Here is a 16089-nt window from a genome sequence, read left to right as displayed (position 1 = left end):
TTAGGCGTGTCCAACACGACACCGAAATTTATGATTACATTGGATTATATCATTTTTTCAATATCGGTCGGTGTTGACGTGTCAATGTCTGTGTCCGTGCTTCATAGCTGTGAGCAATATATTAGATTGCAGGCTACTACTGGCTACTACAATCCATATCTCTATCAACATTTTCTATCTGTAGTGTGCCTGCAGCATAAATTATACCCAAAAGTATTGGCAACTAGCTTAAAAAATTTGATAAAAAAGAACTATAAACCATGCTATCAACATGTTAATGTTTCCCTCTGTGCGCATGCTCATATTTATATAGTATAGTATATATAAATATATAGTATATATAGATAGTATGGTGGAGGGTCACTTTACAAAAAAAAATTAAGAATTTTATAGCCAGTCTTTGGTACCGTCCATATCTATTTTCTTTTTTTAATTAATAGACCCCTTTAATTTTGAGTCCTTTTCATAGATTCGTTATTCTTAAAGGAATTGTTTAGTTTGAGATACAAATGAATATCATATAATTAATATGATTTTTCTTTGCGTGAAAGACAGAACTAACAGTCTATAGTAGTGGTCCTGTCTTATTTTTTCAACATCATATAACCACCACAAAAGTGCTTTCACCCCATGTGTTTAATTCATTTTCATTCATTCATTAATCAAATTAAAAGAAAGAAAAAGACTTGTTACTTCTTATAGATATTAGACTAAAGTTACAACAACGTACTAAGTACATGCAGATGATTAATGCACATGCACACAAAAAGCAAACTCTAACACACACCCTTTCTTGAAAACGGATTTCCTGCGGTTACAAAAGAGTGCTATAACTGATCTCAGACGCTGAGATCGTTTTACTTTATAAAACTGTATTTTAAATCTGAACCGTCCGATCTCAAATCAACGGTTATGATTGATTACCTCGTGGAATTGCGTCATTGTTTGACAACAACAAATCCATGTCCCCCTTTCTTAGAAAATAAAGCTACTTCAATAAAGAGAGCTCAAAAAAGATCTACCGGTCTCCACAACTGCTGTCTTCTGAGGACACTCTTTGTCCTCAGAAGAGTGAGTATCCCATGTCAACATCGCCGAAAGAAGAATATGATGGCGAAGAATAGGTAGTTGAAGAAACATCATGAGTTGTCATTAGTCCATAGCTTGGACTTTCATTACTCCTTAGTGGTTTGTTAAAAATAGCTGAAAGTTCATTGTAATTGCAATCCCATGATACTCCGTCATTAATTTCAGTGTCAATGTTAATTGATTCTTGAGAGAATGGAGTGTAGTGATCAAAAAATGATTGATCCTGCATGAAGTAATTTGTTGTGCTAATGGAATCAACATCATTTGCATTGCTATTATGATCAAAGTTTGAATTGTTTGTGTTGGAAATTGGTTTGAAACAATTAACAGGAACAATGCATTCAAGATATCCTGAGTTATTATAATCATTAGAGAAAAACAGATTTTCATTGTTCAAATTGTTCAAATGAGAAGAATTCTGTTCTCCAATTTGATTGGTTGGTTGTGTTTTTTGAACATCTAAAGAAGTAACAACATTGTGAAGATTGGTTTCATCAGATTCAGTAGAATAGATGAAATTTGTTCTAGCATTGCTACCTTTGATTGAAAGAGCAGCTTTATCATAAGCAAAAGCAGCTTCTTCAGCAGTATCAAATGTTCCAAGCCAATGTCTTTCTTTAGTACTAGGATCTCTAATTTCAGCTGCATATCTACCCCAAGGTCTTCTCCTTACACCAAGAAACTTACCTGGTTCTGTTTGTTTTCTTCTCCCTCTTTTTTCGCTACAAACCGACGTGTTTCGTTTAAGAAGAGATAGATTTATTTGAGTTTGATTATGAGGATGGTAATGTCCTTTAAGGGAAGTGTTTGAGGTTCTAGAAGTTGACATGGTTAAGAAAATGGTGAGAAAGTGTCTAAGGGAAGAAAAATATGATAAGTGAAGTGAAGAGAAGAGATTCTAGAGAGGTTAGAATAGAATGGAAATTGTGGCAAGTCTTTTAAAGACACTGATTTGATCATTGAGAGAAGGAAAAGGACATTTTGTAGATGTCTTTTTTATGAAAACATGTCTCCCCTTTTCACCTATGTTTGGAATTTTATTTTTATGTTTAATTACACTTTTTAATATATTGTATTATTGTTGTATTTATTTTTTAGAAAGGGAAAAATATATTAAATATCAAACCAATCAAGAGCTCAAGGAATGCTAGAGATTGACCAAACACAAATTCAAAGTCTTTTTTACTATTATTGTTTAATTTTACTTGGCCCTTCGGATAACCATAAAATTTTTACAATTGAGATATATGAGAAATATAATCTGCACAAATTTGACATGTTTCAATTGCGCGAAGTAAATTCTTTATGCATCTCAATTGTTAAAATTAGATGGTTATTTGACAATGACCATGTAAATTAAATAGACTTCTGGCATATACTTTAATTCATAACCACGTGTTACTTAGACTTATGAAGTTACGACTTTTACTTCAACCGAAACAAATGTTAAAATTTTACGACAAAAAGAGATATAATCTAACAACTAGATATTTAAATAGCTCAAAATTGCACATTGGTTATGTAGAAAGACTAAAAGTGTAAATAAGTTATTTATTTTTTAATTACTTCAAGCTCAACAAACTGTACTTTTAATTTTTACAGCAGTCATTTTCTTCATACTTAACAACAGTGACAATTAACGTGTTACTTTTCGTATCTTAGGAATATGCACAATAATTATTCAATAAACAATGTAAAACATAGTGAGCCAATTATTGCATCAGAGGTATATATTGGGATATGATCAAGATTGACTAAATTGAATCTTGTGTGTGTCAGGGTCATTTGTAAAAGGCCACAAGCTGAATAGTTAATCAACATACTACATGAAAATCTACCTGGTAAACTCTGTACAAGAGAGTGAAGAGACAATATTGAAAACAAAATATACACTAAAAAATGTCTTGATCCTATAACTATATTGTTGTTATTTTGTTTTTCAGCTAGGCCTCATAGATGTTAATCTGACAGTAGGTTTCAGAGAATGTTAATCTGACAGTATTTTTTTTAGAAATAAAATAGAAAGATAGGAATCGATTGAACTAACCGTAGTTGAATCAGGGATCAGAGTCAGACTAAGAACCAACCATGCTTGAACCAACTAACAAACTACTATCATATTGTTGGTTCAATCATTTGAACCGACTAGTATGATTACCGATAAAAATTCAAATCCTAACTACAAGTTAAAATTATTTTCAAAACTCAAATTAAAATTAGCGGCGCAACTTATTACCCATTTGCCTTTTATTCATGTGTAATTATTTTAAATATATATATATATATATATATATATATATATATATATATATATATATATATATATTTTTTTTTCAAATTATTCTTCTAAAAAAAAAAAACTCAAATATAAGTCAGATTTCATTTTATGATTATCAAATCATAAAAGAGAATCCAAATATGAGGTAGTGATTGGTTACATTTTGGGATAACATTTCTAGATGACTAAAAATTTGGTGAAAACACAATATTTGTGCTGGAATCAACCCAAGGGAACCAAAAGAAGAAAAATCAAGTGCATGGTTTTGTCTTAAACTGTAAACATTTGAATTTGGAGGTACTAATCTAGTTATCTTAGCATGTCATATACCAGCTGCATGTAATAATATGTACATGTGAAACTCTTAAGGCAAAATAATCAACCAAATTGCATTGAAAGCTGTTGTTTTTTTTCATGATTTTCAAAGGGAGCAGTTATAAGTAATAATTTACCTCTGACCAGACAGAAAATTATCTAAGAATTAAATGTTGTATGTATGAGTCTTCCCTGGCTTGCATCATAGATTGGAAACAACCCCACACTACATAAAGTATATTGATATTCATATCCCTATTTTTCCCACACCTAATTAATTAGTAATCTTATCTGATGGCCGGTAGCGCTTCTCTTCAGTACCGTGGTGGTGAATAGGGGTTGTACATGTGAATAATCCGATGCGTAAGTTAAAATTTGTGTGAAGTTCAGGTTTTAGAGTAAGAACTGATATTACCCGACTCTTCTGCATGAGAAGAATATATATAGGATTGTCTTCTATAAAAGGATTGTCTTCTACGGCCGTTGAGCAGGAGTGTGTGGCATTGGGCCAACACACTATTGGGTTGAGCTCGACGTTTAAATGGGCCAAGTACGTCCCTGAGTTGGGCTTAGACTCAATCCATAACAAATTAGGTTAAAAAAAAAGTTAATTCAGTCCAATAGATGATAATCCAGTCTAATTTCAGCATTTCTATTTGTCTAGTTTGGATCGGTAGACTCCATAAACCATTTTTTGTACGCAATACAAAATTAGAAAAACGTTACTGAAAGAGGCATTTGTTAAAATTCTTCATTATTTGTCCCAAATATGCTTTACATGATGGTAGAATTTTCAAGTCTAATAATTTATGGAATTATATATCTTTCACAGAACTGATAGCTTGTTTTAGTTGACCATAGTTTTTTTTATGTGGCTTTCACCACCAGTTTAATCTGATTCGGGGGTCAGTTCTGGCATCAAGGTAGATCCAGCGCATAGTCTTAATTAATTAGCTCTTCACTAAGCTCTAATGGCTTATTAAATGATGAAGTTGGTTTATGAAAGTGTCAAAACAACAACTTAGTACTATAACTAACATGGAAGCTTAGCTCTTTGATGCCGTAAGATCGGATATTCTTTTAACTATCTCATCATGTGCAAAAACATCTTGGATTGGATATCATCATCATCATCATCATCATCATCATCATCTTATCTTGTCTTATAATTAATAATTTGAATTAAATCTAACTAAATTCCAGACAAACTAGAGCATATAACCAAACCTAGTTTGATACAAGTGCTATATATTTAAGCTGGATAATTTTTAAATACCTTGTAGATAATATGACCTTTGAGCAATTTTTAACAACAAAGTTTGATTATGAGAGACATGAATATTTGATCTTCGAAATCCAATAGAAAAATTTAGGTAGTCAAAAAGGGCAACCAAAAGCTTAACTGAAGCATGCAAATTGATTTGGACTAAACTACTCCACAAAACCAAAAATCTATTAGTGGACCACACTTTTATTGATTCATATATAGATCTTAACAGCTTAATTTTAATCTCTTTAATTATTCTACAAAATCATTCCATATGGCATTGGAAATAGCATGTCATATATCTGCTGGTGTCACCATTGATTTTCCGTTAAGAATAATACCGTACCTCTATCTATGATCTCTACTTAAATACTATAAAATTCTCTTCCAACATCAACATCAAAAGATCAAATATGCAATAAATAGAATACAATTGTTTATAGGATTCAAATAAAATATATATGTTTAATATAAATTTAGAATGAACCACAAAAATTAGTAAAATGGAAGTGAATAGCATTCAAATAAGATAACATGATTAATTAATCATTGGGTTTCTTAAACATGTTTGGATAGACACTAAAGACCCTTGACTCTTCCACTAAAGATTTCAAGGAGCCGAAAGATACACATATTAAGCCCCATTTGGGCCCATGTGAATGTAACACAAGTTTGACACACCATAATAGAATAACACATAGTAAAACTAAAAATTGACTTGAGATAAGGTATAACAAAATTGAAGTTATAAAGCTTATAATCAAGGAAAGGTTAGTCAAGGCATATATCAAAAGATGTGAGCTTAGAAGTTGGGTTGGGAAAGTACATTTGTCAAGGTAATTTACATATCCCTAAAATAGATGAAGTTTTTAGGTTAATAGTAAAACAAAGCCACAAAAAGATAGCTTTCTCCCTCACGCTATGTTTCTCAAAAAGAAATTCTTGCTTTGTACTTAAGCATGTGTAGCTTTTGTATTATTAGTTACTCCATTAGTTAAATATAAGTCTCATAGATTTTTTTTCTTGTTTATATCGGAGCTGAAGATCGAACCCAAGACTTTTAGCATACTATTCAAATCTCTTATTATTAGATCAAATTTAATGGCTTATAAGACTCATAGATTAAATTAAAATAATTAAGAATTTGTTCTGTGAGAATTAATATGTAGGAGCTGAGATTCGATCTCCGGTACTGCCACATTCACATTAAAATCTGAAACTCTAGCTACAACTACTTGACAAAAGAAAAAAAAGTATATACTTTTTAAGTCTCACATAAGTTTCTTTTATTAAAATTCAAACATCATTGAACCACTATATTTGATTTAATGGTGAAATATTTGGATAATATGCATAAAGTCATAAATTCGATCTTCATCGACTCCATAGTAGAGAAAAAAAATTCAAACACCATTCACAATATATATAGGAAAATGCTAACCAGTGCCCCCGAGGCACTGGTTAAGGTAGGGATGGCAATTTGACTCATACTCAGAGGGTACTCGCAAAAATTACCCACAACGGGTAGGGTAAAAACCCGCATTTTGGGTACGGGCAGGGGTATGGGTAATTACCCGCAAAAATGAACGGGTATGGGTGCGGGTACGGGTACCTTAGTACCCACCCCGCCCCATACCCGCATAATATATATATATATTTATTTATTTTATTTATATTATTATATTATAATATATGTAAATCAATTTAAAACAATACAACTCTACTAAACTATTACATATTTTTAATAAAAATATTTATTTATAACATAATATAAAAATAATGTGAATATTTAACATAAATATGAACTTTAACATAAAGTTAGTAATAATTTTGTTTATAATTTTCATTAGTCAATATTAAAATCTTTGAAATTTTTTTAATTCTATTAAAATTATATGATATTTTATAATTGATCAATTTATTTTTAGTAAAAATGCGGGGTAACAGGTACGGGTATGGGTACCTAGGTACCCATAGGGTATGGGGACGGGGGCAAAGGTTGTTACCCACGAGGGTATGGGGATGGGTACGGGTATTTTTTCAATCCGCGGGTATGGGGATGGGTACTATAGTACCCTACCCATACCCTACCCATTGTCATCCCTAGGTTAAGGTAACTAAAGATAGTAATATTATCTTGAAACTTGTGAAGTCAACATTTTAAAAGTTTAAATTTTTATTTTTTCAATGCAATTTTTTTCTTTTCTTTCTCGTTTTAGTTCCTTAACTAGTGCCCCGGGGCACTAGTTAGCATACCCATATATATATTATAAGAGTCTAGTACATTCTGCTAAATTCAAGATCTATATTGTCAAAGAGGGTATACTTTAAAATTAGGGTCTTGTTAACATGTGCCCTTAGGGCACATGTTAAGATATACCAAAATAGAAATTCAACATTTAATGATATAAGAAATTTAATGCTTCAAAAGTCAAAATGCACAAATTAGCATTTAATAATTTCTATTTTTGTTTCCTTAACATGTGCCTTAAGGGCACAAGTTAACATTCTCCAATTAAGGTAATTTAGAATATTTATATAAAAAGTGGCAGTCTTCTTTTAGATATGGGAACAGTTGGCATTCTCTTATGATTTTGGCACATACTAACTTTCATAGTTAGAACTTAGAAGAGAATTTTGCACATTCTTCAAAACAATTTCTTTTAAAATTATTCTAAGGACCTCCGGCATTTAGGGTTAAAGGATGAATATGTTTACTTGGACTTTGACGAAAAATAGATTAATGAAGTTTAAGTTACAAAAATGTCTTAGTAAGCTACTTTTGGTTCTAACATGTCTCCTTCTTCAGCTCATATATGTTCAAATACCACACTTTGCACCCAAAGTTCACAACATAATCTGGTTTTTAGCTTTTAAAATACTAATTTACTTTTTGGATTCGTTTGGTTAAAAGAATAATAGTGTACGGAAAAAAATTAACTTTATTTCAACAATCATTTTATATACATGGGAGAGATCAAATTACACCGGTGTAACATTTGAGTACTGTTACACCGCTCAATAACGCTTTAACGAATACAAATTTTATAAAATCAACCGTTGGATTGAAAGTTTATATCTTATAGATCATCTATGCTAAGTTTTATAAAAATCTAAAATCGTTCGATATGTTTTTGAGATATGTTAAGATTAATGATATTCAATAAAAATGCATAAACCATTAATTTTCATAAGTCTCAATAACATATCAAACGATTTTAAGTGTACCGGTGAAGAATATGCATACCGGTACACTTTCTTTCAAGTGTACCGGTGAAGAAATCGAACCGGCACACTTCGAAAAAGTGTACCGGTATGTAAAATTACACTTACTTTTCCTAAAATTCCAAACTCACACCGGTACACTTTGTTTGACTAGGGTAAATAATGATTTTTTTTTTCAGTTTTACATTATATATGAGGGTATATTTGTCATTTTCAAATATCGTTGTTAGGGTAAAGTGAAGATTGTTGGGGTAGAAAATTTTTTTTTAGAAGAAACATTACAGGTTTTGAAAGAACCCAGTCCGCTGGAGATCCGCAACAATCCGACAAAACTGCCACAGCAAATCATCGAATAAGCAACCAAAAGGGTCCAGCAAGCAAACAAATTCACAAACATGAAAAAAAAAATCTCGCGAAAAGAACATATATGCAAACCTGCAAGCCTTAGAACATCAAAGCATGTCGCGGTGTTAAAGGGGGTCATTAGTGACCGCTTAAGCCGCCCTTTTCGGGGAATGGGATGGAGGTGTCGCGACGCCGAAGGACTCGGTCGCACAACTATAGTTTGAATATATTCCCTCCGTGACACTTTATAAGCAAATTTCACATTTTTAGGTTCATCGTATAATTAATGTATCTGAACGGAGAGAATATATTCAAACTATGAAATTTGTTTCTTCTATATAAATTGTGAGTTTTCTACTTTTCAACAATTCTAACATACTCCATCCGTGACGCTTTATAAGCAAATTTCACATTCCTATGTTCATTGTATAATTAATCTATTGACTATATTGTCCAGATGCATTAACTATACAATGAACCTGAACAGGTAAAATTTACTTATAAAGTGTCACTGAGGGAATATTAAAAGGATAAATTGCAAAAAATAATACTTCCTCCGGTCCTTAATATAAGAAACTTTACTTTTTACATTCATTGAGAATCTAATGTATTTAGTCCATATTATAGACTATATACATTAGATTCTTAATGAATCTAAAAAGTAAAGTCTATCTTATATTAAGGACTAGAGGGAGTAATATTAACCACTATATGAAAAAAATAATAATATTAATCATATTTCTTTAATTCATATATGAAGACTGTTAAGTTATTCTAATATTAAGAATGGTGTCTGTGATGTCATGTTAATTCAAAGAGCTTCTTTTGTAGTCTCTGAATGGTTCTTTTGGATACATTATAAACTCTAAAGATAAAATACAATACACACTTTTACCATGACTTCAGGTGAAACTCAAATTTGATTTTTACCCTAATTTCAACAAATTATGCAACTTACATTCTATTACAAAAATGTTACAGCTTACAACAATTCATCATAAAATTACACAAACAATTTTATTCTATTCTGTTGATTACATATTTATTCTAAAAATAATGTAAGATGTGCGCCCTTACGACTGTATCTTGCCTAGCTCACTTATGAGCAGCAACTGAAGACTTCATCTTCTGGTTAAATAACGAATTTGAAATTGTGAATGCATCGAACATCATGCCATCCCGAACAAGCGCGCAATTTGTATGCTTTACCGTTATGCTTCTCGAGGCAGCTTTTCATAATTTTTGTCCTTAGCTATGTCATCTCATTTTGACCGAACTTGCTTCCTGCATTAACTGCTGCTCATCAATGAGCAGTAAACAGAAATTTCAAGAACCCTAACTGAAAATCTTGATATTTCAACGAAAGCTAAAAGTAAAAGTTTGAAATAGGGATGGCAATGGGTAGGGTATGGGTAGGGTACTATAGTACCCATCCCCATACCCGCAGATTGAAAAAATACCCGTACCCATCCCCATACCCGCGTGGGTAACAACTTTTGCCCCCGTCCCCATACCCTATGGGTACCTAGGTACCCATACCCGTACCCGTTACCCGCATTTTTACTAAAAATAAATTGATCAATTATAAAATATCATATAATTTTAATAGAATTAAAAAAATTTCAAAGATTTTAATATTGACTAATGAAAATTATAAACAAAATTATTACTAACTTTATGTTAAAGTTCATATTTATGTTAAATATTCACATTATTTTTATATTATGTTATAAATAAATATTTTTATTAAAAATATGTAATAGTTTAGTAGAGTTGTATTGTTTTAAATTGATTTACATATATTAGAATATAATAATATAAATAAAATAAATAAATATATATTATGCGGGTATGGGGCGGGGTGGGTACTAAGGTACCCGTACCCGCACCCATACCCGTTCATTTTTGCGGGTAATTACCCATACCCGTGCCCGTACCCAAAATGCGGGTTTTTACCCTACCCGTTGTGGGTAATTTTTGCGGGTACCCACTGGGTATGGGTCAAATTGCCATCCCTAGTTTGAAACTATCGTCAATTACTACAACATGCACCAATGATTGTATTCAAAATACATACTCATAAACTAAAATGAAATAGTAATGACTACAGCAAAAACCTTATCAGGGAAGGTTAGAGAACCGAAGAAAAGGCTTTCAATTTTCATCTCTCCATTATTAGTTGTTATATTGCCAATGCCGTTATGTACAAATGTTCCAGGAAATTGTTATACGATTAATAAAAGAAACGATGGTTAATGCTGCTACTATATTTAATTAGATTATTGACAGGTTTCATTGAGATAGCAAGGAGCGAAACAAGTGTGAGAATAAGGTTCTCTTTAGTCCTTACCTATTTTGTAGTAGCAGTACATATGGAGCTAGAAGCGCCAAAATAGAATGGCATTACTTCCATTCAGGCCATTTAACTGAATCTGAGGACAACTTCTTCATCTTTGATGCACCAAGTTTGTCTGAGGAATCATGCCATATCATCTCCATCTGATACATAGCAGAACAAATAGTCATTGAGTATGAATTATGGAATGATAAATATTGTAGAGAAAACGGGTAGACTACACGATGAATCGTTACAAATAAGTAAATTTCATTCAATAGTGTTCCGCCTTTACTGACAACTAAATTTCATTCAATAAATCAACCACATGCTAACTGCTTCATTAATCATGCTAGCAAGAATTACAGTGAAGAGAAATGCTGAAGAGAAATAAAAGATATACCTCTCCAACAATGACTTTGTCACCTTCCTTTACCCCAAGTTTCACAAGAGACTTAAACACACCACAAGCCTCAAGGACATTTTGGAACCTTTTCTCTGAATCAACATACCTGTTAAAAGATTCAACGGTTTCCATGAGACTGTCCATGAGTCGAGGTTGCAATAAAGTGGAGGATGGAGCTCCAGCCTTAATAAGTAAAGCATGTTTAACATGTAATAAAATAACAAACTGGTGGAAAAAAAATCATGTAAGGACGAGTATTCTTGATCACATTATTACTCTTTAACCTACCGCCAATTTGTCATCTGGACAAAACGTTGCAGTCCAGATCCAACTACGTTCCAAGCATTTGAATCGCTGTCATGAAAAATCTCAAAATCACCAATGGAAGCATTTCGTTGCTTCTGTAATGTACGAGCCACATGACTGATGTTTACCATATCTTGTCCATCTGAAACAGGTGAGATTAGTCCAAATGCAAAAAAGTTTTTACAGAAAGAAGAGTATTCAGGTAATGCGACAATAATATATAAAACATGCATAAAACAACTTATAACCTTCATATTCCTCCTTGGCTTCTTTATTTTTACGCCAAAGCTCATAAGCGGCACAAATAACTTCATGAGTACCTTCCCTTTTGGCAGCACTCATACAAAAAGGTGTGATCCCACGAGATTGTAACTTCTCCTTGAAAAATTCCCAGTTTTCATATGCTTCTGGAAGATCCATTTTATTATAAGCAACTATAAAAGGCTTCTCAGCTAGTTCAGGATTAAATAGCTTCAGCTCTAGACGAACTGCATCAAACTCAAGATCTGGCTGTGGTGATGAACCATCAACAACATGTACCTGAAATCCAACGTAAACACTTATTTTAAGCAGCAAATTTCAAGGTGAGAAAAATAGCATGCTTACCAATACCAGAAGATTCGTGCAGAAAAATAAAATCATACTCAAAACCTAAATAGGCAGACACTGTGGCAATGTTTAAAATCTATAACTGAAATGAACAAAAATGTTGCGAACATGTTGATCAAAAGTGCTTACCAGTGCAGAACACCTTTCAGTGTGTCGCAGAAATCCGTGACCTAAACCAAAACCTCGGTGTGCTCCTTCAAGAAGACCCGGAAGGTCTGCCACTACCATAGTTGAATCATAGTCAAATGAAACAACACCAAGATTGGGAAGCAGTGTTGTAAAGGGATAATTTGCCACTTCTGGCTTAGCAGCGCTAACAACACTCAAAAGTGTACTTTTCCCTGCATTTGGAGCACCAACTATACCAACATCTGCAACAAGCTTAAGTTCTAACTCCAACCACCTGAAAATAAGGCCAGCATCAAAGCAACCAGCATTCTTAGACGCTTATAATTTGAAAATAAGGCCAGATTCACGAAAACAAAAGAAACATCCAATAATCTCGAACAAGTATAAACTAGTTTCTCTTTCAGACAAAAATGAAGTATAGTTTCGAACATGGCCATGCATCATCGATGATGGACATTTAACTCTCAAATACAATCTTAGAAGAACAAAATTAAAAACTATAAAAGCAACCCATATGCTAACTTGTAATGCCACTCACAGTGCACCACGAAACGAACTCACCAAATCAAAAACACAGATACAGTCCTCTACCTTAACGGCAGCAAAGTCATCGTGACTATCTCTCTATCTCTATCCTAAATTACTTTCTCTTTTCTCTCTCTCTCTCTCTCTCTCTCTCTCTCTCTCTCTCTCTCTCTCACACACACACACACACACACACAATTCTTTCTCACAAAATACACTAAAGTCATTGACTTTCCTGCACAGGGTCGATTTCCCAGAAAACACACTTCAAAGCAATGCTTCAAAAACCGAACTGGACATCAAACCGGCATGACCTCCAGATGATATCCCAACTACTTTAAACCACTTAAACAAGGACAAAACATTTCAAATAACCGAACTGTAGACAATGTAAGTTCAAGATTCAAACAATTAAATTGTCTAGTTCAGTTTTTAAAACAGTTCTTTAAAATGGCACATGATATATATTACGGTGTATAAGAATTATTATCATTGACAAATGACAACAAAGCGGAAACGAGAACTCACTCACATACATTTCAGGACCTTCTTCACCATTCTCAGCAATCTTAGGAGCTTTATTAGTCCCAGACTTAAAAGCAGCATTCCCTCTACCACCTCTACCACCAGGCAACAACAAAGCCTTCTGTCCATGATACACCATTTCCAACAAAACCTCATCCTTATCAGCCTCTCTAACCACAGTCCCAGGTGGCACCTTCACCACCACATCTTCACCCTTAGCACCAATCTTCAATCTACCTGCACCATGTGACCCTCTCCCCGCCCGAAAATGAATCCCATTTCGAAACGGTAACAATGAATTCATACCTCTATCAACTTCCACATACACATTACCACCTCTCCCTCCATCACCTCCAGACGGCCCTCCAAATGGAACATATTTTTCCCGCCTAAATGCCATTGATCCATTGCCACCATCTCCAGCTTTCGCGTAAATCTTCGCCCGATCAAAACATCGCATTACCGCCGGTAATCCTTTCTCCTTCACCTCACCCTCTGTTTCCTCGCTCCAAATTTCTTCACCTTCATCAATCTCCTCATCCTCATTGTCAATTTCCTCGTCGTCGTCATCTTCATCCGTAAATCCTAATTCTTCATCGTCTTCAGAATCAGAATCGACAATAATTTCAAAACTAGCATTAATTTCTTCTTCTTCTTCTTTATCATTATCATGTTTGAGTTTGTAGAGAAATTGATGAATTGGTGTTGAATCAGAGAGTTTGATTTCTGATGAAGAAGGAGATGAGGGTGATGAGTAATCTTCCTTGAGAGGGAGACGGGTGTAAGTAATGGCGTCGCCGGCGGAGAGGAGTGGAGGTTGCGGCGGGGAGTTGTGGCTGTAGTTAAGTTTAGGGTTGGGAGGAGATTTAGATTTGGTGCGGGCGGGTACACGATAACGACGGTTGCGTGTGTTGGAACAAGATATAGAAATGGGAGAGAACCATGGTGAGATTGAAGTTGCCATTTTGGTGAGAAAGGAACAAGACGTAGTTGAACAGAACAGAACAGAACTACATTTGTGAACTGAGATAAGAAACACGCACAGTTGGATAAGAAACACACGTGTTGAAATGCAACGTTGTCATTTCCATGTCATAAACATAACCATAGTTAAAGATTTTGTTTGGATCTTCTTAAAATAAGTGGTTGTACATCCATACTAAATTTTTAGTCTTTTTTAAAAAATCAATGCACATATTAAATATATTTTATTTTTTTTAGTAAAGTAAACGTAAAAATAACTTTATTTATCATTTCTTAATCTTCATGCAAACTCCAAAAAAATTAAAGTTTTGGGATGGAGGGAATAATTTTTTTTTTTGGTACATAACTTATTTTTAAATTTATAAAAATAGTTTATATAAATAAATATTAAAATTATAAACTATCTTGAAAACATATAATAATATATATAAAAATTTATTTATTTACATAAATTATTCGTATAAGCTCAAAAATAAATTAATTCAAAATAGTCCTTAGATACTTACTTTTTTGTTTACACTTGTTAAGGAAAAAAAAGTTCAGTCTTTACAAAACTAAAATTAAAATTTTTATGGTATTAAATGTACTATATTTAAGAGAGCATTTTTATCATAAAAAACATTTTATATATAATTTTGGCTTAAATATCACATTAGTCTATGTATGTTCCCGTTATTTTGTTTTAGTTTTGTATGTTTTTTATTAAAACACTCCTTGCATGTCAAATTTCTTTTGATTTTTGTCCCTCCCGTCATCTGCCGTCTCAAAAATGCTAATGGCGTGACATGCTGACGTGTTTAACGACTTATGATGTGGCAAATGAATGATCAAAACAAAAAAAAAAATTATTGAAGGACCAAAACCAAAAAATAAAGTTTAAAATCCCTAAAATATATTAAAAAAATTGTTTTTACTTTAACGTTTTTTAATTTTCCTAATGTGATATTTAAGTCTATAATTTTTTATCTACTTGGGACAACTATGAAGTGAGATAATTATCGCCTTATAAGTTAATTTTATAAGATTGTGTTAATTTAAATTGAAAATTTAAAGTTAATAGCTCTATAAGAGTTTATAATAAACCCTAAACATTAAACCCAAAGACCCTTTTAAAAACATATCATTATAAAAAAAGTAGGGCGAGGGAAAGATGTATCGTTGAGCACAAAGACTCCAAAAATACATACATTCGTATATATAAGTTTTTTAAATACAAACGGTACTCAACCCACATTTGTCGAATAGGTACAAATAATCTTCTCAACCGCCTCTCGCACATCATAACCTTTATGAGCAAAAATTGCATCATTCTTAGCTCTCCATATAACCCAAGCAGCTTGCAATTGCCAAAGCATCACTTGTGAACTTGCTTCGATGCTTTGAGAGCATCAGAAAAAGAAAGGAACATCGCCCCTACATTACTCGGCATTACCTCCAAAAGCCCAAACCACTTGAAGTTAGTTTATTTATAGATGTGTGTTATTTGAACCAACCAATATTTTGACAACTTATGAGACAACAAAAATAGAAGGTAATGTGGTATCGACACATAAATCAATGTGAACAAAAAATTATTAAACTAAAATTAAAAGGACTTTTACGAAGAAGATATGATCCGTTGACATCAGGTATCAAACTAAAGTTTAACACCAAATCTTAACCATCTATTTCATTTAATCCAAGGATCCGCAATTAATTATTTGTTATATTATCTTGTGTGTTCTTTTATCCCTAAACTACACCTAATCGTC

General features: G+C 32.8%; 2 protein-coding genes across 4 annotated transcripts; both read right to left on the bottom strand.

The window, feature by feature from the left end:
* Positions 1-1063: 1063 nt before the first annotated feature.
* Positions 1064-1918, bottom strand: LOC123900102 (ethylene-responsive transcription factor ERF086-like). Its single transcript, XM_045951419.1, has one exon. It carries the CDS (start codon positions 1916-1918, stop codon positions 1064-1066), a length of 855 nt encoding a protein of 284 aa, XP_045807375.1.
* Positions 1919-9426: 7508 nt separating this feature from the next.
* Positions 9427-14445, bottom strand: LOC123897226 (GTP-binding protein OBGC, chloroplastic). 3 transcript variants are annotated; one of them, XM_045947778.1, is made up of 7 exons: positions 13366-14445; positions 12305-12578; positions 11815-12106; positions 11549-11708; positions 11258-11366; positions 10870-11018; positions 9427-9812 (listed from the first exon to the last, which is right to left on the bottom strand). In XM_045947778.1, exons 1-6 carry the CDS (start codon positions 14316-14318, stop codon positions 10923-10925), a joined length of 1884 nt encoding a protein of 627 aa, XP_045803734.1. In that variant the 5' UTR covers positions 14319-14445; the 3' UTR covers positions 9427-9812; positions 10870-10922. The 3 variants fall into 3 exon arrangements, with proteins under 3 accessions (XP_045803734.1, XP_045803733.1, XP_045803732.1); XM_045947777.1 differs by having other exon boundaries at positions 9427-9815; positions 13366-14431; XM_045947776.1 differs by having other exon boundaries at positions 9427-9803; positions 13366-14416.
* Between the last annotated feature and the right edge of the window lie 1644 nt (positions 14446-16089).

This window comes from Trifolium pratense, linkage group LG7, assembly GCF_020283565.1.
Source record: "Trifolium pratense cultivar HEN17-A07 linkage group LG7, ARS_RC_1.1, whole genome shotgun sequence".
Lineage (NCBI taxonomy): Eukaryota > Viridiplantae > Streptophyta > Magnoliopsida > Fabales > Fabaceae > Trifolium > Trifolium pratense.
Note: the sequence above shows the minus strand (reverse complement) of the source record. Positions and strands in the feature narration are given on the sequence as shown.

Coding starts and splice junctions, on each gene's coding strand:
- LOC123897226 (XM_045947778.1), bottom strand. CDS start 14,318: ATGGCAACTTCAATCTCACCATGGTTCTCTCCCATTTCTATATCTTGT. Junction 11,709..11,814: donor AGCCAAGGAGGAATATGAAG/GTTATAAGTTGT, acceptor CACCTGTTTCAG/ATGGACAAGATATGGTAAAC. Junction 11,367..11,548: donor GTCCAGATGACAAATTGGCG/GTAGGTTAAAGA, acceptor ATCTTTTAACAG/GTATGTTGATTCAGAGAAAA.
- LOC123900102 (XM_045951419.1), bottom strand. CDS start 1,918: ATGTCAACTTCTAGAACCTCAAACACTTCCCTTAAAGGACATTACCAT.